General features: G+C 47.6%; 7 protein-coding genes and 2 non-coding genes across 9 annotated transcripts; 4 read left to right on the top strand and 5 right to left on the bottom strand.

Annotated features, from left to right (window-relative positions):
• Positions 1–1,238: 1,238 nt before the first annotated feature.
• TRUGW13939_08630 (uncharacterized protein) lies at positions 1,239–2,000 on the bottom strand (the record flags this gene model as incomplete). The annotated part of the gene is made up of 1 exon (XM_035491760.1): positions 1,239–2,000. The coding sequence occupies one exon, from the start codon at positions 1,998–2,000 to the stop codon at positions 1,239–1,241; it is 762 nt and encodes a 253-aa protein (XP_035347653.1).
• A 3,011-nt stretch (positions 2,001–5,011) lies between these two features.
• On the top strand, positions 5,012–6,489 carry TRUGW13939_08629 (uncharacterized protein; the record flags this gene model as incomplete). The annotated part of the gene is made up of 4 exons (XM_035491759.1): positions 5,012–5,660; positions 5,708–6,003; positions 6,059–6,218; positions 6,278–6,489. 4 exons carry the CDS (start codon positions 5,012–5,014, stop codon positions 6,487–6,489), a joined length of 1,317 nt encoding a protein of 438 aa, XP_035347652.1.
• Positions 6,490–7,002: 513 nt separating this feature from the next.
• TRUGW13939_08628 (uncharacterized protein) lies at positions 7,003–8,712 on the top strand (the record flags this gene model as incomplete). Its single annotated transcript, XM_035491758.1, has 2 exons — positions 7,003–7,306; positions 7,370–8,712. The coding sequence occupies 2 exons, from the start codon at positions 7,003–7,005 to the stop codon at positions 8,710–8,712; spliced, it is 1,647 nt and encodes a 548-aa protein (XP_035347651.1).
• A 345-nt stretch (positions 8,713–9,057) lies between these two features.
• Positions 9,058–10,056, bottom strand: TRUGW13939_08627 (uncharacterized protein; the record flags this gene model as incomplete). The annotated part of the gene is made up of 1 exon (XM_035491757.1): positions 9,058–10,056. One exon carries the CDS (start codon positions 10,054–10,056, stop codon positions 9,058–9,060), a length of 999 nt encoding a protein of 332 aa, XP_035347650.1.
• A 522-nt stretch (positions 10,057–10,578) lies between these two features.
• On the top strand, positions 10,579–14,579 carry TRUGW13939_08626 (uncharacterized protein; the record flags this gene model as incomplete). The annotated part of the gene is made up of 7 exons (XM_035491756.1): positions 10,579–10,708; positions 10,777–11,860; positions 12,366–12,432; positions 12,621–12,832; positions 12,917–13,355; positions 13,415–14,062; positions 14,130–14,579. The coding sequence occupies 7 exons, from the start codon at positions 10,579–10,581 to the stop codon at positions 14,577–14,579; spliced, it is 3,030 nt and encodes a 1,009-aa protein (XP_035347649.1).
• A 796-nt stretch (positions 14,580–15,375) lies between these two features.
• Positions 15,376–16,440, top strand: TRUGW13939_08625 (uncharacterized protein; the record flags this gene model as incomplete). Its single annotated transcript, XM_035491755.1, has 1 exon — positions 15,376–16,440. The coding sequence occupies one exon, from the start codon at positions 15,376–15,378 to the stop codon at positions 16,438–16,440; it is 1,065 nt and encodes a 354-aa protein (XP_035347648.1).
• Positions 16,441–16,543: 103 nt separating this feature from the next.
• On the bottom strand, positions 16,544–20,345 carry TRUGW13939_08624 (uncharacterized protein; the record flags this gene model as incomplete). The annotated part of the gene is made up of 5 exons (XM_035491754.1): positions 16,544–18,122; positions 18,186–18,265; positions 19,438–19,537; positions 19,589–20,176; positions 20,221–20,345. Coding segments are annotated over 5 exons (2,472 nt in total), but the record flags the coding sequence as incomplete, so codon positions are not given.
• Positions 20,346–20,834: 489 nt separating this feature from the next.
• TRUGW13939_08623 lies at positions 20,835–20,933 on the bottom strand. Its single transcript has one exon. It is a non-coding gene; the product is annotated as a tRNA-Gln (tRNA).
• A 94-nt stretch (positions 20,934–21,027) lies between these two features.
• Positions 21,028–21,107, bottom strand: TRUGW13939_08622. The gene has a single exon. It is a non-coding gene; the product is annotated as a tRNA-Gln (tRNA).
• Positions 21,108–21,486: the final 379 nt, after the last annotated feature.

Raw genomic sequence — 21,486 nt, 5'->3', positions numbered from 1 at the left:
TGAAAAAGTCCTTGACATCGCTAATATTACATAAGCCTACTTACGTAATTTGAGATTTCGCTGTCGAATTTCAGTATTGGAAGATCATGAATCACAGCAATATTTTGATAAATAGGAATTCAAATAATAGGATTACCATATCCATGTCAATTTCAAAGATTTACATCAAAATTCCCGTACGATTCCTTCTGTGGGGGTGAGGATAGGCTTGGTGTGACGATCCTGAGGCCAGGGCAGAGGAGTCTCAGCAAATAACCCAACCATCGTAGCTCGATGAGTCCATGAAGAAGCAAATACCTCTAGTTCTTTAAGAAGGACTGTGGTGGCTATATTAAGGTTCTCAATTCAGTAATTTGGCTAGCTGCAGTTCCATCTTAATATGCGAGGCTTTTGACACATCTCTCTTCTCGTAATAAAACCTCTCATACAGCCAATTTGTTTATTACTCGCCACAGATTAAGTGACGATTAAATTTCTTGTCGATTAAATATCTTCTTCGTTGAAACGGTATATTGGACTTTGTAAGGGTGAAAAACGAGTATTGATATTCAAACGTCCAGATTAGTAGTTAGTACCTGAGCTGGGTTTTACAACATACAGTCATGTAATTTCTTGCTCGCGGCTCGAACGCTTCCATGAATACAAAATTTACGTAACTAAAAATACATTTACCAAATCCGGTAATCGCAAAGTTCTTGCTCAAATAGGCAAATGGGGTAACGAAACACTAACAGCAGTCGACAACCTATTCCGCCTAACTACAAAAAGGACCGAGAAACATTAGTCTAGTACAGAGAACTAGTCTAGAAGCAATACGAAAGCTTAGTTTCAGGAATTAAGTGATAATATGTCTTTCCATGTTGTACAAACTAGTCGGGGAGTTCTCTATCTGTCCGAACACCCCGTTCGGTTTACACAAGCAAGATGGAACGGCATTGGTCTAATATATGGGTAGCGAGCGGTATAGTTTTTCAAGCCTTAAAACTGAAAATTATAGGTTTGAACGAAGGATAAAAAAGGGAACAAAAATATGTGTATATATCTCCCAACAAAAGCCAACCGGCAGAAGAAGAAAGCCCATAAACGAGGGCCGGTCCGGTAGGGCGAGACATGAACTGCGCTGCTAATAACACAGATTCGTTAACTTTACTGCCTGTGTAAACCAATAAGAGCCGGCTCATTTACCTAGCTAGATCCATTTCCCGTATATCCCATCGTTATTCCGTCGACGCATCACTTTAAAAGGGGAAACCGAAGCCAAGGTTGAATCCGGCGGGAGGGATGCCACCGGTGGGCTTAGGAGGCGGGGTTCCGCTAGGGTGAGGGAACGAGCTGCTGGGGGAAGGAATACCACTGCCACTGGGGAAGGGGAAACCAGAGCCGGAGGGGTGAGGCCGGTGGTGGTGGTCATCGGCGCGCTTGTCCCATGGGAAACCCGAAGGGAAGGGGAATCCACTAGGGAAAGGGCTACCACTGGGGAAAGGAATACCACTACCACTGGGGAAGGGGAAACCAGAACCAGAGGGGTGGTGATGGTGCTCCTCAGCGCGCTTGTCCCATGGGAAAGCTGCTGGTGTTGGTGTCACGCTGGGGTGAGGGAACGAGCTGCTGGGGTGAGGGACAGAGCTGCTAGGAGAAGGAACACCAGAGCTAGATCCGTAACGGGGGTACTCCTCAGCGCGTTTGTCCCATGGGAAAGCTGCTGGTGTCGGGGTCACGCTGGGGTGAGGGAACGAGCTGCTGGGGAAAGGAACACTAGAGCTGGATCCGTGGCGGTGATGCTCCTCATCGCGCTTGTCCCATGGGAAACCAGACGGCCAAGGGAAACCGGAGCCGGATGGGAGCGGGATGCTGAACGATGGCAGAGGAAGGCTGATCGATGGCAGAGGAGGAGGCGTGCCAGATGGGAAAGGAGGAACGCTGCCAGAAGGTTGAGCAGGTCTGGCGGCAGAGAACCCGATCAACGGGGCAATGGCGACTGCGATCTTGGAAAAATGCATCTCGTCTTCTTTTTTTGGGTCTTTTTTTGTTTTGGGATGGCTTGTTGGTGAATCGAATTGTCTGTCCAAGAGAATAATAAACCAATGAATGTATGCTTGGAGTCGACTATATGTCGTCCTTTTCCGAGTAGATACAGGCTTGCCGGAAGCTGAGCAAAACACTAGGGAAGGAAATAGGGCAAGGAGGATGGGAAGGAGGGTCTTATGTGTTGACTATGGCCATTTAGCCCACAAAAGCTAGCCAAGTGGTGCCATCTCACTTCATCGAATTCGAAACGTCAAACCCGTGGTCAATCACCATGAGTGACCCGCCCCAGGATCCATTGATCGTCAACAGTCATGCTCCACCGTGCCACGCTCTTTTTTGCCAGGAGGAACTTGGCGTAGGGCGTCTCGCCCTTCGGGCAGGGACGGCTCATGGAAGATCATCGATGCATGCTATGTGGAGGGAGAAGAAACTTATCCCGGACTTATCACTATAGACGGCGGTTTGACCGGGGATTCCATTGGATACCGATCCCGGCGCCAGGAACAAGACCTCGAAACGGTAAGGCGAGGCGGCGATGTAAACCGCGCCCCTGCATACCTGCATACGAAGACCGGGGGGTTTTTTCTTTTTCCTCTTTTTTTTTCTTCCGGGACTTGCTTATTTGGTCCTCCAAGCACGCATGTCAATTCTGATGAATGTCACCCAGCAGTTCCGTGACAGCACGTCACCACCAAAGCTTGCTGAGAGCCTGAGAGACCACCGGATGCTGACTCTATCGTATAATGTGGCCTCACGTAAGGTCGGATTCTCGCCGAAGCATTCCCGCGTATTACCACCGAGTATTATTGCTCTGCCAGAGGTTGAAAACTGAAAACGACTGTGCACTGCTTAGGCTGACTTGCTACTCCGTACAGTATGTATTTTCACCTATTTTGGTCAGCTAGCTGGCTCTGGCGGGAATTCTCGTGGTAGAAATTCTCGCGGCCACCACGGTGACCCAAAGCAGGAATGAATTAACATCGCTAGCAGCACGGCCGAGCCGATAACTGCGTACCGGACTTGAAACGAAACACACCACCTATCGAGCGAGCCACAGACTAGGGCGACCGGCCGGTCCTGGGGCGACTTCGCTGACCCTGTTAAGCGCCTAGAGATAGAGGTGGGTTATGTGGAGTCGCCAGTTGTCGATCTTTGCGCCACTCCCCTGAGCCTAGAGTGCATTGGGCTGGATCCTCGCAGGTTTCATACTCCATCAGAGCAGACACAACGGATGATACGCTGTATTGCTATCCACCGACCCACGTGAACCGGTTTCTCGCTGTTTCTGGCCCTGGTGAAGGATTAGATCATTAGATAGGCCTGATGCCCGGCCAAGGGCGTTCTGGCCACCTGCAAGCAAAAAAGAATCCAGCTTGTCTCCAGTCCCAAGTCTAGACCGATACTTCGTTGTCTGGCATCACGAATAAATGTGGCGGGTGTCGACACTGTCAAGCATCGCCAGGCTTTGCCTGTGAAACCAGCGTGTGGCTCACACTTATTAGTTCGCCGAGCCTGTCAGGTCACGAAAAATCCGTTGATCATGACATGATGACAGCTATTAATAATGACCTCAACTTATCCACGGCTGTTACTATTTTTTTTTTCCATTCGAGGTCGCGTCGTTGCGCTGTCCGAAGCCCGGGTGCCACATATCGCTACATCCACACATAACCTTTTTTTTTGCTCACCACTACGTACCGACAATTCGATCAGTCTGCTTCATATTTTCCCCGCGCGATGAGACCCTGAGATTATTATTGGAAACTGACCGATGCATTCGAGGGAAATTTTTTTCCCATCTGCTAGCGCACCTCCATATTCCGTAGGTTGCGCCGGAATATTAATAATACTAGCTGGAAAATATCTGCTCACTTCAATGTTCCCCGCCTTTTTTCTAATTTTTTTTTGGTCGCTAGTTAATACTTATTAAAGCCGCTAGTTCTGCTTTTGGTCTCGTATTAATAAGAAGAAGAAATTGTGCTTCTTGGGCGAAGCATCTCGACATGGGTTGCATCTATATGTAACAGCGCAGTCGGGTATTTGTCGGATCAGAGCAGATCGCTGCTGGCATCGTAGCATTATTACTGTCGTTTGTCCCTCTTTTTTCTTCGTCGATCGCAGAAAAAAAAGAAAATTTTCGCGGCGATGATTGCGCCAAATGCTCCTGACGAGTCACTCACTCACTGTACAAATAGAGAGCGCAGAGTCTAGAAGGGGCAGCTCTGGCGATCGGCAGCGATCTAAGCCATGCTAGGTCTGTTATTTTGATTGCAATGTTGCATACATATCATTCCAAGTTAGCTGGCCAACCATAGACCCCCTTTATGACCGATAGTCGACGATCGCCACCGCAAGCGCTATAGTGATCGGTGTCGCAAACAACCTAATAGACGGTTCGTATACAATAACCATGTTGCTCAAAATGCTATCCTCATAGGCTATCGATTGCTCATAGCGAAAAGAACAATTGCTCACTTGGACCGAAGATTTCGTCAACTGGTCAACATCTTAATGGTTAACCTATGGATGACATGACAGTGGACACATGAAACGGATTGCGCTCGGATAGTTAGTGTCTCCCTGCCAGTGGTTCCGCAATAATGTGGTGTATATAATAAGGAGAGTGATAAGGAGAAGAAGGATCGATTTTGAGCCAATGACGACTCATTCTCGGTGAGCTTTTCCGCGATAAAATGAAAAGACCGACTGTGATCTTCGGTAGAAGGCTCGTATCTATGAGTCAAACAGATAATCGCTTTCAAAAGGCAAAACTTTTTTGTCCTCCAGATCTTGCCAGAGAATGAGGATACCAAAGAAAATACTTTGCGCAAGAAAGCGGAATAGTTCTCCGCATCCGTATGAAGCCGTACGTAGCGATGCGATCATTGCATGTCAAAAAGTCGCAGCCATTCGTATGCGAATCAATCCTATCATAGACCATGTAGATTCAATCAGCCATTTGCGTTGACTTTATCGACTTATTATGTTTGCGCTTCGCTTGGCCTGTAGAAGAAAATGTGCTGTCGACCTCTCAAGACTGTCAACCCATCTGCTCCTAACAACACGCCAAAAGGCAACGGCAGCAGCAACAGAAGCGAGCAAAACCAGCAGAAGTCTCAAGTCGCCAGTTTACGGATTCTCTGAGACAAAGTCAACAGAAAAGATTGAGGAAGAGACTATCACCATCAACGAGCTAGAGGACTACTATCCTGTCTATATCGGGGAAGTAATTAAATCGCGCTACCAAATTGTGGCAAAGCAAGGCTATGGCGTCGGATCAACAGTCTGGCTGTGTCGTGATTTGATAGACAATTGCCATCTAACCCTCAAAGTGTGTGTTCGGCGCACGAAGCAGCTCAGTCACGAGCTTATGGTGTCGGAGCACTTGAAGAAGCGAAACGGCAGCCACCACCCTGGGCAGAAGTTGGTACAAGTTGTTCTTGATTCATTCGAGATTGACGGTCCGCATGGCCAGCATTTCTGCCTGTTGTATGAGCCTTTGGGCATGAAGCTTACTGAGTTGATCACACATATGCCCAATGGGATGATCCCCGTGGACGAGCTGCAGAAGGTCACGCAATTTGTGCTCATTGCTTTAGACCATATCCATCGCCGAGATGTCATACACACCGGTATTTATTTCGCAGACGTAAGAGACCAAGCGCTGACAAGTCCCCAGATATTTGCATGAACAATGTTCTTCAGAGCATCGACGATAAATCAGTATTTACCCGCATCGAAGAGGACGAGTTCTATAGACCCATACGTTACAAGAAACTCCATGATCGCCACATTTATTATTCTCGATCACCCCCGGTGAGCACTGGTCCCCCGATTCTGTGCGATTTTGGCGGCGCCAGATTGGACGGTGCAAACCAAGAAGGGGATATCATGTTCAGAGCGTACAAGCCGCCAGAGGTCATCCTTGACATGAAATGGGACCATAAAGTGGATATTTGGGGACTTGGTTTGATGGTGAGCAAGCATGCGCTTCTTTTTGATTGTGTGTTTTGTGTCTAATAAGAGACAGGTATGGCGCATGTTTGAGGGCGTACATTTATTCCCGCCTCGCGAGTCCGGCACTCTAGATGAAGAACAACATCTTGCTGAAATGGTGTCGCTTCTGGGGCCTCCACCAGCGGAATTCCTGCTCCGTAGTCCAAAATGTTTCAAATTCTGGGACGAGAAAGGTGAATTTTTGTAGCTTTGATATCCCGTCTTCGATGAGACTTCTGACAACTGTGCGAAGGGATATGGAAAGGCGTGATTCCACTCACCAATTGGTCCCTCGAAAAAAAGGAGAAACGATTGTCTGGGAAGGACCATGATTTATTCCTGAATTTCATGCGCCGAATACTCTGCTGGCTTCCAGAAAACCGACCTGCAGCTGCAGACCTTGTGTACGATGACTTTCTTATGCAGGCAGTCCTGGCATCAGTTGCCGGTATCCCACGGGCTTGAATGCTGCCATGTTTCTTTAATAGCTTCGATAGCGCTTATCAGGCTCAGAATCGACCAGATGTTGAGTTTGTTTCAAATCTGTTTGGAATCAGCATTTTTGAGAGCTATGTGAAACAGCTCTGCACTTTGGCTGTAGTGAAGGTCACTAGGTATTCACAGGCAGCCCTTAGTATTAACACACAAATGCAGACAAGCAAACAGATGAACAAATAACAGTGAAGTCACCATTGTACTGCAGCTTGACTCTTAACAAAATCCATGAAGCAGAGGCCGTTGCTGTGAAGTGAGGAAGGGGAGAAGATTCCGGAAAGCCTCCTTCCCTTTTCGGCTGTCGTTTTGAGTGCTGCCATGTGCTGCCATGGTGCGTGGGTTTCTTCCTCCTTTTCTTCCCCCTCTTTTTTCTTTGTTTTTTTTTTTTTTTTTTTTTTCTCTTCACCTTTCATTTTTGTGCTTTACCTTCACTTACCACATGCACACACTTTTCTGCGCTGTGTACCTTTGTTGACTGGAGCCATGTCTTCTGTTGAAGTCCAGGAGGCGAAGCCAGCTGTAGCGAAGGGCTGGGATTCTTTGCTCCCTGAGCTACATTTGGCGATTTTCAGGGAGTTTCTTGCTCTAGGAGAACACGTCGATCATCACTATCCAGACTCTTGTAGGGAGATACTAGAGACTCCATCAGACTGGGACCTAAGCACTCGTCGTTCTTGGCATATGTACAGGCGTCGCAATGTCATCGCCCCCTTGGATACGCCTATCGATCAGAACACCTCAAAGTGCGACGTGTGTGTTGACATTAACAGTGCCTTGACTGTCTGTAGTAAGTAGTAGTCTCTGCATTTCCTTGAAAATAATGCAAACTAACCATATCAATTTCCCATAGGATCATGGAACATACTTCTGAAAGACCAGATACTTCGACGCTTGAGTCTGGAGTTGATCATCTACAGAGGGAGTTCTTCACTAGCTGAGAGTGCACTTCTTCGTTGGACTGTACGGGCTGTCAAATTGTCAGATGGGGACGACGCACCACTGCCGTGGATCTTGGACAGTGGAACTGATCTCTTAGCGGTCGCTGTGCGTCGCGGACTCCCAGATTGTATCGGACCATTGGCGGATCTCTTCCCAAGCAAGGAAGTTATGTCGCTATTCGGCGGTGACTGGGTTGGATGCAGATGTTACGCACACGTCGCAGCAGCGAATGGCAACGTAGACGTTCTCCGTCTTCTAAAGTTGCACGGTTTCAACCTCCATCAAGAAGACACTCGGGGACGAACACCAGTTTGCATTGCAATCCGCTGCAATAACATGAGAGCGGTAGAGTATCTACTTTCCATTGAAAATGCCAAGAGACGCTTCGACCGCGAGGCACTTTCATACGCTGTTTACTTCAGTCCCGTTACTACAGTGGAACTAGTTGCCCAACATATCCTTGAAAGATGTCGGTCGTGGGAGGAAAGAGTCAAGGCGTACACGACAGCCCTCTCATGGTCACTTCGACGGCATGATCTTTCTACAAATGATGAGGCCGCCAGGTACCTTGTCGAAGCACTTCCCGACAAGCATTTAGTTGGAATGGGGCCTAAATACATAATTACCGCAATTCATCACGGGGCATGTGTGAACCTTATTAAACATCTTATTGACAAAGGCGCCGATGTCAATGCTTCGAGCCCTTCACATCTGGAGGTGCCATTGGAAACTACTATTAGCCGAGGTGATGAAGAAATCATTCGTCTGCTCCTCGATTCTAGAGCAAAATGCACACCGCAAGCCTTGTGCCGTGCTTCAACTTCGACAGAAGAAATATTAGACCTAGTATTCGGGTATTACGTCTACCGAGACATTGACCTGTACCAATGTGTGACTATTGGCAATTCTGTGGTGGTTCAAAGACTCCTTGCCTTTGGCAGAAATCCTAATCCGTCGACCGGAAGTGCAAATGCATTGCAGATGGCTGTCCTTCGTGGGTCTTTGGAGATTTCCACAATGCTTCTTGAGGCCGGCGCGAATCCCAATCACTTTGTCGACAACTTCATGGAGGGAGCATGGGGTACGCCACTGTACATAGCAACTATCCACTCCAACATCCCATTGGTTAAGCTTCTCCTGCGCCACGGAGCCGATTCTACTTGCTCTCCGCATTGGCGTAGAAAGCCCGTTCTACACGTGAATGTTGGTCAAGGCCCCATGCCTCTAATCAAGGTTCTCGTCGAGTATGACTGAGGCCCGTGAAATTGAATACCGCCGAGGAGCCGCGACACAATGGAAATGTTGAGGTTGGTCTTGAATGCTTGTTTGAAGCGGCTCCCTCCGCCTGGATTCACATAGGCTATGCTTCCTTTGGGGGTGTTGTATGGAAGTATCCTGCCGTATTCTATCATTGATGGGGCTAGGTTTTCTTATGTACGGGCATGGCATATCTGTGTGTGGCAAGAATGGGGAACTGTGCCTTTACATATTTATGTCGCTTTGTGCTTGCAATGTTGGTCATCAATTCTGCTTGTTGTTGTTCTATCATTATCAATTGATGGAATGCGGTGTGTTAAACAAAAAAAATCTGAAAACAGTTTACTCTTTAACGCTTCCAATAAGCTTCTCCCCACTTTTCAAAATACTTTCCCAGTCTTGCTTTTTCAGCCAGTCCTCAAAGGATGCAGTCTGAGGCTTGACTTTTAACTGGTCGGGCTCTATTGACCCTTCAACCCCACCCATATACCCATATTCAGGTAAGTAGCCTACCGCATCGAGTACTTCTAGCGGGATGCCAAACTGTTGGTTCATGTATTCGACTGTAACTTCCACGTAATCCGCTGGTTTACCAGAGACTTTCGACCACAGATTCGATATTTCGCCCATTGTAAGAAGGCTATCATAGGCAAGCAACCTGACCCCGGGCTCTTCAGTCTCAATCAGGGCCTGCACAAACGGGCCCGTGGACTCTACAGGGTCGATCATGGGCATGATTTGCTCCTTCTTTAAAGGGTTCGTAAACTGATGCCGCCCAGTCTCTGGGTTTATGTTAGGCATGAACAACGGATTGGTATTGAAAGCACCGATATAGATGTAGGAAGTCTTCTTAGCCAGGTTTGACTGCTCGCTCTCGATGTATTCAACAATGGTTGCCTTGGAGTCCCAGTGGTAGGAATGAGGGTATTTGCCCTTGGAGTGTTTCTTCATTGGCCCCAGGGCAGAGTATATGAAGCGTTCAAGGGACGGAAGAGCGGCGGCGACAATGGCAGCATTTTTGCCGTGGTCGACTTCCATGTTGAAGGCAGCATCACTGTCCCCAAGCGTCCTTTTTCCATCGGCCCTGTAAGGACCCCAGAAATCGGTGTTGACAAAGATGGCATGCGCTCCATCAAAGGCAGTCCGCAGCGAGTCGATGTCGGACAAGTCGGCCTGCACAACACTAGCACCGAGTGATGCTAAATCCTGAGCAGCAGCAGACGATGGATTGCGAGTCACACAACGGACGTTCCAGTTGGGCCGCGTCAGAAAAGTATGGGCCACAGAGGAACCCTGGTTACCAGTGGCACCAACGACGACGATGGTCTTTTTCGCAGCCATAATTTTTATGGAGAGACAGATATGTTGCACTTGGTAGAAGAAAAAGTGAGGTGTTTGAAAAGAGTTGCTCAAGTAGACCGCTTTAGATGAATCAATGCATATAGATACCACCGATCTCTAAGGATCTGGGGCTGGTATTTATATTTTTCATGATTTCCAGTTGTGACAAATATCGAATAAGCCATCAAGACTTTTTCGTCCCCATTCGCTCTTCCTCCTGGGAGCAATTACTGAATAATGGTTGTTGTGATGATGAAGACGATGTTGGCTTACGCTGGCTTAGCGCATCTGATTGGTCCAAAATTCGTAAGCCAAATGTTAAGCCAAATCTGAGCTAACCGGAGTTGGCCATATGTGGGGCTCCTCTGTAGAAAGAGCTGTTATTGGCTGCAGGTGGAACAGGACAACCTTATTGGTCAGGTGTAGTTACAGGACCCACCTTCCGCCAACTTGACCTCTTTTGCCATCTTCAACCTCGTCGCCTACGAAAGAGCAAACAGATTCTAGGGCATGAAAAGAAAGATGGAAAGGAACCTGCATTCTGTTCTCGAGAGCGCCACCCATGGCACGACTTACAATGTCAAGAAACGCTACAAGCGCGTGATGACGCCAGCTCGCAAAGCACAGAATCGAGCTGCGCAAAAGGCATACCGTGAGTCTCAGCTCATATGCCTGGCTAGTGATGGAGAGACATCCAGATGGCTTACTTTTTGAATGCAGGCCAAAGACAGAAAGAAGTCCAAGAGCAACAGCTAAACGAACGCAAGGCGAGGAAAGCCTCCAAAAAAACCCCAGAGCTCAGGCCGCACCCCGCGCCTACGGAGCTAGGCTCAAGGGGCACAGTCATAAGCACAGCAGAGAAGCAGCCTGTACAGCCTTTTGCCTTGCCAGTGGAATCACTCTCTGCAGAATTTGGCTTCTTACAAGATGAATCCATGCACATGACGAGTCAACCGCACCTTAACACGAACCAAGCTATCGGTGATGACTTTCTTTCGAGAGTTCCATCGATTCCACTAGATATTATCGACACCATATACATGGGGAAGCCAGATACTCTGATGCTTTCCCTGGGGGTTTCGGCTGAGTTCGGTCACGACGACATACAGAACACGGCAGAACTTACTTCGATGGAGCTCATTCAAAATACGGGGAAAGACGACCTACAATATATGGCTGCTCTGGCATCTGAACATGGAATCGGACCTGCCGATCTGGAGAAATTGTTTCCCAGGCACAACAAACCCCTGGGCCATGCAGACCCGTACGCGAACAACCTTGAGTTCCCACAGGTTTCTCTCTTGAGGATCTGTCTCTCCAATGCGCGATGTCTAGGGATCGACATTGATGCGCTATTTGGCTGGAATTGCATGTCGCTCTGTTCTCCCTTTTATCGGCCTACGACCACGACAGAAGCCGACCCCAAGGAACTTCTAGCCTCGGTATCGAGCCCATCAATCCCCAAACATTTACAGCCGACATTGCCTCAAATATTGTTTCCCCATCATCCGATCCTGGACTTGATCCCCTTCCCGGGCCTTCGAGCATGCGCCATTACGTTAGCCGCAACTTCACCACCGTTTCTTAGCCCGCTTGAGCTCAAGAAGGATATTATTTGTGGCGGCCTTGTCTGCTGGGGTACGAGAAAGAACCCTGGCGGCCAACCATGGGACATGCGTAGCTGGGAAGCAGCGCCGTGGTTTTTGACGAAATGGCGGCTATTAATCGATGGAAAAGACGGCGAATTATCGAGACAGAGCACGTGGTGGCGGGGAATGAGGGGTGACTGTGACTCCTCTAAGGGGTGAGTTGAGTCGACCGTGTTGCGAGATCAGCATCCGGTATTATTTGGTCGCCGCCGGAATGGCGCGCGGTGAATTTATACATGCACCACACAGAACCCATTGAAGTTCTCTTACTTTGGTCCAGAAATGGGTCCAGAAAGCGCATATATATCGGATCGAGAATAATTGTGTGGCCCAATTAGCATGTCGCATTAACCTGTCAGGTTGTCAACAACCACGATACCCTCGCTCTCGAAGCGCACCCCAGAGAGCCACCGGAAAAGTTCAATCGAAACATGAACATTACTCGGGCTCAATTAGTGGTCATCTAGGCCACAAGGACGCGCGTTTTCTTATTTTTTTTTTTTTTACGCGACAAGATTTGCATCCAAGAACAACCAATTAGCGCATCGAGGAGGCATAACCTATGGACAGTGCTTCGAGAACCACTACGCATACTACTTAGTACTTACCATGCAGTACACTCACTACCAGCCACGTGAGAGCAACTGATAACATTAACAGCGTCACGACATCCGGCAGCGGCAAGACGCAAGCAGTGCAGGTCGGCAACAGCCCGATTGGCGGCCGCGTAACTAGTTTTTGATATTCACCTTTAAAACCGAGAGTAATTCGCCAGTAACCCGCGATTGGTTTCTGTTGGCAGGCTAACATACTATATAGTGTATAGTAATTGGCAATTGCAACGCCGCGCGGGATTCTATGGCGTGCTTGCAGCTGCGGCAGCACGCAATTGTGCTGCTACGCCTTTCGCGATAGGCCCGAGGCACAGCGCGCGTTGGCCAGGCTGACGTACGCAGCAAGACTCGGTTTTTGTTTAAAACAACAATAAAAGTCCCAGGTCCAGAGGCCCGTTTCGCGATACGTCGTGAGTCCTGTTGCGCTTCCTCCACCATGCCGCTCCTGGAAATCCCCGAGCTGAACACCCGCACCGGCACGCTGCGTGCCTATCACTTGGCCGCCATTGTCTTGTCAGTATATCTCGGAGGAAACTGTCAAAAATGATAGCCCAAATATATATATATATAAATAAATAAAAAGCTAACCCACCACAGCATCTCCTCGTTCCTCGCCGGTTACGATTCTGGCGTTGCCGGTGGTGTCCTCACCTACAAGTCATTCCAAGCAGATTTCAAGTTCAAATCGTCCACCGAGTCGGAGGTCAGCTCGCTCACAATCGGCCTGGAGCAGCTCGGCTCGTTTCTCTCTTGCTTCTTCGTCTATCCGCTCACGAACAAGTACGGTCGCAAGTATGTCATCGCCGCTTCCGCCTTGGTCTTTGTTGTCGGCGCAGTGATCCAGACTATCAAAACTGGATCGTTGGCCGGCTGGTATGTCGGCCGCATCGTGGCTGGCATCGGTATGGGTGGCCTCAGCATTGTCGTGCCCATGTACACCGCCGAGATGACTCCCAAGGAAATTCGTGGCCGCTGCGGATCCTTCTACCAGTGGATGTATACCTGGGGAGTCTTCGCCGCCTACTGGATTGACTATGTAGGCTACCTCTCTCCCCCATCGGATTTCACATCCATCATTCTAATCTAGAGGCACAGGGCGTTGCAGCGAGCGGCAGCATCGCAGGAACATCGCGCGAGTGGCAAATACCAGTCGGCTTGCAAATCGTCTCGAGCGGCATTCTCTTCCTCGGCATGTTCTCACTACCAGAATCCGTCAGATGGCTGCTCAGCAATCACCGCAGCGATGAGGCCTGGAAATCGCTGACCTGGATCCGCGGCGACGAAGGCGAGAAGACTCTAGCCGAATTCAATGAAACCCAATTTGGACTTAAGGCTGAAAAGTCCGCCACTGACAACTTCACCATCCGCGAGCTCTGGCACCCTTCCAATCGCTTGCGCTTTATCATCGGGCCCAGCATGTTCATCTTCCAAAACACCACTGGCAGTAGTGCTCTGGCTGTCTTTGCCCCGCAGTACTTCAAACTCATTGTTGGCAACTCGGGAAACCGAGACCTGTTGCTGACGGGTCTCTTTGGTGCTGTCAAAGTGATCGGCTGCACTTTTTTCATCTGGGTCCTAGCTGAGCGATTCTCACGTCGTGGCCTACTCATGGGAGGGGCTTCGCTGATGGCCTTGTGCATGTTAATCATCACTTTAATTGTCAAGTACATTCCCACCCAGAGTACGGGGAGTGTGACGAATGCCGGACGGGCTACCGTCGCCATGATTTACCTGGACATTATCGTAAGTTTTCTTCGTCTCTAGCCCCTAATGCCAAAGATGCAGTGAAACTGACCATAACGGCATACAGATTTACAACTGTTCTTGGGGTCCGGTACCATGGGCTTACGTTCCCGAAATTTTCCCAACCCGCATTCGCGCCCTGGGTCTGGCATTCAGCATGCTCGCCCACTGGGCATCATCGTTCTGCTTCTCCTTTTCTAGTCCGTACATGATCTCCAACATCGGTGAATACACCTTCCTCATCTTCATGGGCTTCGATCTCTTGGCCACCGTCTTCACCTACTTCTTTGCGCAGGAAACACGAGGCAAGAACTTGGAGGCTGCTGCCGGAACTGAGTGGGAGGTTGCGGAAAAGGACGTGGCCCCCGAGGGAACAGCGGAGCTGGGTGAAGCTGTTGTTGCCGGGACTGGTGATACTATCTTGGCAGAGGGAGAAGGAAGGGTAGTTACTGTTGTCGCCGCACATGATACCTTTGGCTCAGGCCTGAAAGGAATTGGGTTGAAACATCGCTCTTGAGTGATTGCCATTACTGGAGCTATGTTTCCTTCCCATAACAATTACTTATATAGACTTTTTAAAAGCATTAGATAAGAAAATATAAAGAATGTTTTTTCTACTGTTGCAGCTGGTTCGATCTCGGAGAAGCAAATAGAAACGGTAGTAAATACTTTGGACTGGAATAAAACCGTCGAGCAGCTATCAAAGACGAGTTTCATCTTATGCATAGAGCATATTGTTTGTTCCAACAACTTACAGGTCTATTACATTGTCATATCAGGACGACCATGTGGAGAACAGGCTGGTATTCGGGAGATCTGATAGGCTGGGATGGAAGCTTGGCGAGTGGTTATTGGTTGTTTATGGCCCATCAGGCCCACCTCTCGTGTTGGTCTAACCCGATATAGCCACGATCATGAACAACGCTCATTGGCCAATTCCTTCATTGCTGAACATGGCCATTCCTATGCAAGTTAGGCGTATACGAGGTCTACTATTTGTATGGCTATATCACAGAAGAAATAGATGGTATTCTTTCCTATTGGGCGATATTTCCATGAAAACTCAAGGGCTCGGAGGGGCAGTCTTGCGAGCAGGAAGCAATTTGAAAACAATCACTAGAATTACTTTCAAACCGGCATGGTATTGACCCGATAAATTGGAAAATATCAATATAAATACCTCGCCTCAACCACATGTGCAGGGAAAAACAAGCCTGGTTTACATCCAGCTCACAACTCAACAGTAATTTGTTACATCCACTTTTTACTTCTTTACTACACGCAAGCAATACCTTTTATCACAAATCCAAAAAATGGAATCGAAACGGCAAACTGTCCTCGTTACAGGGGCTAACGGTTATATCGGAAATGCCGTAGCCAAAGCATTCAACCGAGCCGGTTGGAAAACCTACGGCTTGATTCGCCGCGACGAAGACGCACCTGATCTTCGGCAGAACGAGATTTATCCTGTTATTGGCACCCCAAAGGACATCGTACTTGAATCATCGCTCCAAGACCTCGTCTTTGACGTTGTGGTTTCGAACACTGAGGACTGGTCTAACTACGAGGCCCATTTCGAGGATGTGAAATCCATGCTGGTGGAACTGGGCAAACGGAAATTGGACCAAACCGGCAAACGCCTCTTGGTACTTTTTAGCAGCGGTTGCAAAGACTATGGCATGACGGAGCGTCACGGGGACCCCAGTTTGGTTGCCCACACCGAATCCAGTCCACTGAACGTATTACGAATTTTGGAACCGCGAGCTGTGAATGTGGCTTCACTCCTAGAAGAGACTACAGCACGGGAATCCAAGCTTCCATTCGATATGACGGCTTTGCGACCGACAAACGTTTACGGCTACGGGTCTAGTTTCTACGGTGCTCTCTTCTCCTTTATGGAGAAAGGAGCAGCAGAAAATGATGCCCTCAAGGTTTTCGCTGATCCCAACAACATCATGCATTCTGCTCATGTAGATGACTGTGCGGATGCGTATGTTGCATTGGCAGAGCATCCCCAAAGAGATGAAGTCAGCGGTCAAGCTTTCAACATATCAAATGCTAGATATGAGACTGCTGGAGAGATCTTGCAAGTACTAGCCAAGTCATATGGCGCCACGATTGAGTACCAGCCTCAAACTCGGGGGAGTTCCATGTCGGGGGTAATAGAAGCACTACTTCAATATACGCAATGGGTATCATCGGAAAAAATCCGACGTGTCACTGGGTGGAAGGAGAAGCGCCCCCTATTTGTAGATGGTATCGAAGAATATCGTCTAGCCTATGAAGCGGCTGTGGCAGCAAAGCATCAGGGTACACTGAAAATTCGCTCGACCCTCGATGGTCCAAGTGACCTATTCAATCGATGGAGCAAGGAGTAAGGAGCAAAAGGTCAATAGTTTAGTACATAAAATGTCGTTATTTTGCTAATCGGAGTATAAAATTCGCTAAATAATAAATGCCTCGCACAGTAACCGTCAGAGATTACCTTAAGAGCCGAAGCTGGGCAAGTAATACATGAGTTTCATGTGACAGTAGTTTATCAAATTTAAATGATGCATCATAATCAGATGGTGGTGTTTTGGCCTCGTTATTCGATGACTTCATGTGTGGAGATAGAAGGTGGGCAATGTAGTTCGTCAAATCCATATCCCACCCAGCTCCACAACGACAAACACTCAAAACGGTATCGTGGGCCTTGTGGCGCGTTTCAGGGTCGGAGCAGTAAACCGAAGCAACACAGAGCGAACAAAACACGGCTAAGAATAGGAATAGCTTCTGTTGACCTGAGGAACTTCCCTCAGACATTTTGGCGTCCAATCGCAACTGCGAACGGTTCTCATCAATAAATAGCCCATGCACAGGACATTTAGCTTCTTCGTTGTCTCCATGGGCTGTCTCTTCTGGAGCACACGAGGCTTTTGGCGGCAACATCTCATATCCACGGAGAAGTGTCTCTCCAAGGCTTATAATGTGCGAAAAATCAAGGTGTGGACAGTCGTCGGAGCCGATCGATGCGCGGTCCATTGTGATGCGAAATTTGAGGAAAAACCCGCAAAGCCCAAGGACGTAAGCGTCACATACTTGGAATACCGGAACACCATGGCTAAGATATATATTCAATGCCAGAATCCACTGGTCGAGTCTATGAATCTCCTGGGCCAAGTGGTCAAGTATAGTTTCAGCCGAGGGGTAGGCATTCGCGGTATCTGGCAGAAAACTCGAATAGGCGTTATGAGAAGCCCACAGACTCCGTATCTGAATCAATCTCTCGATAATTGTGAGCAAAGCCCACCGAGCATTATCGAGATTTGTGAACTCTGCCATACGTTCACTCTTGGACCAATCCGTCAGCCCAAAGAATCTTGCACAGTCAGCAGCATCAAAATTTGTAAGTTGACACAATAAACGCCCAAATAGAGAATGAAAAATGTTTTCTTCCTGTGTGTTGCGAGTTTCATTGGCTTTCTGCTGCATTTTTTCCTTTCCCTCTTGAAAAAGTCTGAAGCCGGATTGCAAATGCGACAATGCTGACTTGTAATTGCCCTGAGAAGTCTCAATGCAGACAAAAAGGAAACATGCCCGTACTAAAGTCGATGAAGTCCCTCTTTCCGTTTCTTTTGTTGGTTGTTGTAATAACGAACTGATCGCCTTGCCGTAGTGCTGCATGGCAGCCATTGATCGTTGCGTCTGAGCCGTTCCCGTGATATCGTGTCTGTATATCTCAAAGTACAAGCCCATAGCAGCCATGGCGTGCTTTATGGCCGGTTCATGAAGATTCTCGTAATATTGGGAATGAACCATCAAGTCGGACGGGAAGCATTTTAGACACCATTGAAAGAAATAGTCGAGGGCGTGTTGGTCTTGGGCGCTTCCCATACTGATTCTCTTCCCACCAATTATCTTTGTGTCAGAAAATATGTTTGGAACGTAGTAAGTTATTTTCAAAGTCTTGGGGTTTTTGTCTTTGGCTTCTGCGATAGAATAACCAGAACACACGCGGTTCGCCTTGACGCATCGCTGGCAGATAGGCTTGGCCTCGTCACATTTGACTCGTCGTGTCCTTTTGTTCTTTAGCTCAAGAAAAAATGCAATACTGGCAAAAAAAATTGCGGAGATAACTAACTTGCACGTCTGGCAACCTGTCCGGGTTCTGGACAACATCATACGGCGTTTGATTGTTCGCTCCGCCATGGTTTTCGCTATCTAATAGCCAGTCTATCGGTTATTCATAAATAGACGTACTATCCAATTCTAGCAGAATATCCCCAACGTGTAATTGTTGGTTGATAAGGACTTGGTCTGGTGATTATTAATTATTTCATGTGGTTGTAATCACTAGCGTCGTAATTGACCCGTATTTGCCCATGGCCAATAAAATCAACGCTTCTATTTTACATTCTCTGAATTGTTATAGATTATTGATTCGTCTTTTTTATTTGACTTGGACGAACTCCATTTTGAATTCAAATTTGAAATTATTTTGCTAAAGGATAGAATGTCCAGTTTAAAATAACACAAGTTACCCAGTCACCAGACGTATGGGCGAACAGCGAGAACATTCTCCATTGTTCTCATCAACTTGCTTCTTTTCCTCCAAAAAAATGGATTGTCCCAGTGTTGGCAAAAACATGAGTATTATTTTTATTTCCGCCATTTCCCGGCCACAAGTCTATATGTATGTTTATCTAACTATCCTAGTAGACCTGGTTCTTCTAACCACCTCTCTTTCCTAAATAATACAAGTACACCCCGATAAACATTTGATCTTCATAAAGTCGATTCACCCTTTATATCTCATTGTATTATAGTGCGTAGAGTCGTCCTTATACCCTCCACGTTTGGCGAGAGCGGGACAATAGTAGTGCTGAGACCGCTATACAAGATGAGCCGATAAGAGCGGCCACCGCTGCAAATATTTGCAACCCAGCGAAATCCGTTCCAGATTGTCTAGTCAAGATACCGCCCATAATCGGAAGACCAGTGAGGCAACTGTTGATGAAGTTAGCGAGGCTAGCTGTATTCGGAAGGACATCAAAAATATACCTAACAGATATCACCATTTGAAAAGTGCCAAAACGCTGACCTAGAGTTTCTAGTTCTCCGAACTTTGCAACACATGGTAGGAGCAAAGATACAACGGCCCCACTAACAAATCCATATACCAAACCAAAGACAATAGTCCCTGCATGGGACGAGTGGTAATTAAAAGGTAGCCACAAGCAGAGCATGGAAGTCCCGGTAAGCGTAGCCGATACAGTTAGAACATTACAATAGCCAATATAATCGGCAATAAAAGGGGGAATTATTCGTCCAAGGACTGAGGTAGCGCTAGACGACATGTCAGTTAGATGCCATGGAGACTACTTAGGGCAGACATACTTAATGAGGGAAATTAAATACAGGGAAAGCGTCGGCGAAAACCCTTTCTCCTGTGCCATGCTCGATATATAGTCAAATGGACCCCAAAGCCCCCACCTATCTCAGATTAGTGATCGTCGTTGATAGAGTCCAGCATTGGAGAGGTACATGACTAGAAATGAACCGAATGTATAGAGGGCAAATTGCTTTTGTTTGAACAAGGTCACGTCAAGCCACGGAAGTTTGCTATTCCATTTCTTGCGAGGAAGCCTTGCTCGAACCATAAGACAAGATGCGGCTAGGAGCACACCGACGAACAGTGCTGTATATCGCACAGCACCAAAGAATCCAACAGAGCCGATCACTCTGTTCAAGAAGATGGGGAAAATAACACCTCCAAGGCTGGAGCCGCAGGTGGCAATGCCGACTGCCAGCCCTCGTTTCCTGACGAACCACTGGCCAACACAGACAATCGAGGTGGTAAATACACCTCCAGCACCTATCCCGAAGCCCAAGCCCTGGGCAAGGAAAATCTGGTAGTACTCTTTTGCGAGGCTGGTCATGCAGAGAGACAAGACACAGAGAAGACTGCATGGGTATAGAACGGGAGCAGGTCCGTAGGTATCAAGAATACGGCCATATAGTGGACCCAGCGCCCACATCAGACACAGTTGTACAGCAAAAATCCATGATATATCCGACGAGGAGTATTGGCGAAGAATGGTCTGTTCGTAAGTTGTTTGGAAAACACCTATCCTTTTTTCCAAATGTCAGAAGGGTGGTCTATTGTATCTACTAACAATAATCCATACGCGTTCAAAAATCCGAAGGTAGCAAACAGAGCCAAGAAAGAGCCAGCGACGCAGAGCCAACCCTGGACCCCCCCCTCTGGAGGAGGCGAGTCATCTTTCACGATTGCCATACTGACTGCAGAAGAGAGTATTAAAATGACGATCTAGGTACTACTACCCAATTCCGGCGCAGGCGCTCCATTTATGTCTTTCTTTCTCCTGTGCTCTTCTCCATGCATGGATTGCTAATGTTGTAATATATAAATCGAGAGTACCCAATCAATCGCTGAAGGCGCCGACAGGCGGGGGCCCCGCTCGTCGGCGCCCTGCTTATTGATTGTCATTGGTCCATTAGTTCGAGATCCTGTCGAAAACTTGAGGCTTCCTAATAGACCTGTCTGCGTACACTAATAATAGTGTTGTTACATTGTTTTCGCGGGTGACAAAGCTGGGAGGACTTCTGCCGCAAAAAAGGGGAGAAAGAGAGAAGAAATTACAACATCAAGATAGCTGACAGATGACAACATCCTACAGCTTCGGTGGTGTGTATCCATCTGGGCCACCGAAAAACAAAAATATATATATATACATGTCTCTCTAGTAGACAATGTAGACAAAAAGACAGGTCCTGCCCGGAATCGAACCGGGGCTGCTCGGAGTCTTGTATAAGAGACAATGGCTCACATCAGAACCGAGTTTCATAACCACTAGAACACAGAACCACCATGTGAATCCCGGCCTACTATTTGATACCATTAGCGAACCCCTTCTTCTAGAACGGAAGAAAAATATACCCGGAAAACAGCCAAAAAGATTAGGTCCTGCCCGGGTTCGAACCGGGGCTACTCGCAATTTTGTTTCAAAAACGAGGTTCCTAACCACTAGAACACAGAACCCGCTGTGATGTGCTGCACCACTATTTGATCTTATTACCTTCTGACATTGGAGGATTTAGTAAAATGTCAACCACCGTCGTCTGGGAGGAGAAATACGCCAACATTTCGTCACGACGACTACTAAATAGTTAAATGGCAGTCTTTTTTTTTTTTTTTTTCAAAAGGGATTCTATATAATTAAGCCTATTGACGCCGTCAAATACATATGTGCATACTAGTAGACATAGGGTTCAATTTTTCGGAACTTATTTGAAAGTTTCCATTTGAAGGTGAAGGGGTGGGTATATGAATACTGGATTCCGTCGACTATAAAGGTGACCCGGAAAATTAATTGATACAACTGTGTACTATATGTTGCAATTTTGAAGTAATAGCCCTT

This window comes from Talaromyces rugulosus, chromosome V, assembly GCF_013368755.1.
Source record: "Talaromyces rugulosus chromosome V, complete sequence".
Lineage (NCBI taxonomy): Eukaryota > Fungi > Ascomycota > Eurotiomycetes > Eurotiales > Trichocomaceae > Talaromyces > Talaromyces rugulosus.
This window is presented reverse-complemented; position numbering and strand designations above follow the sequence as displayed.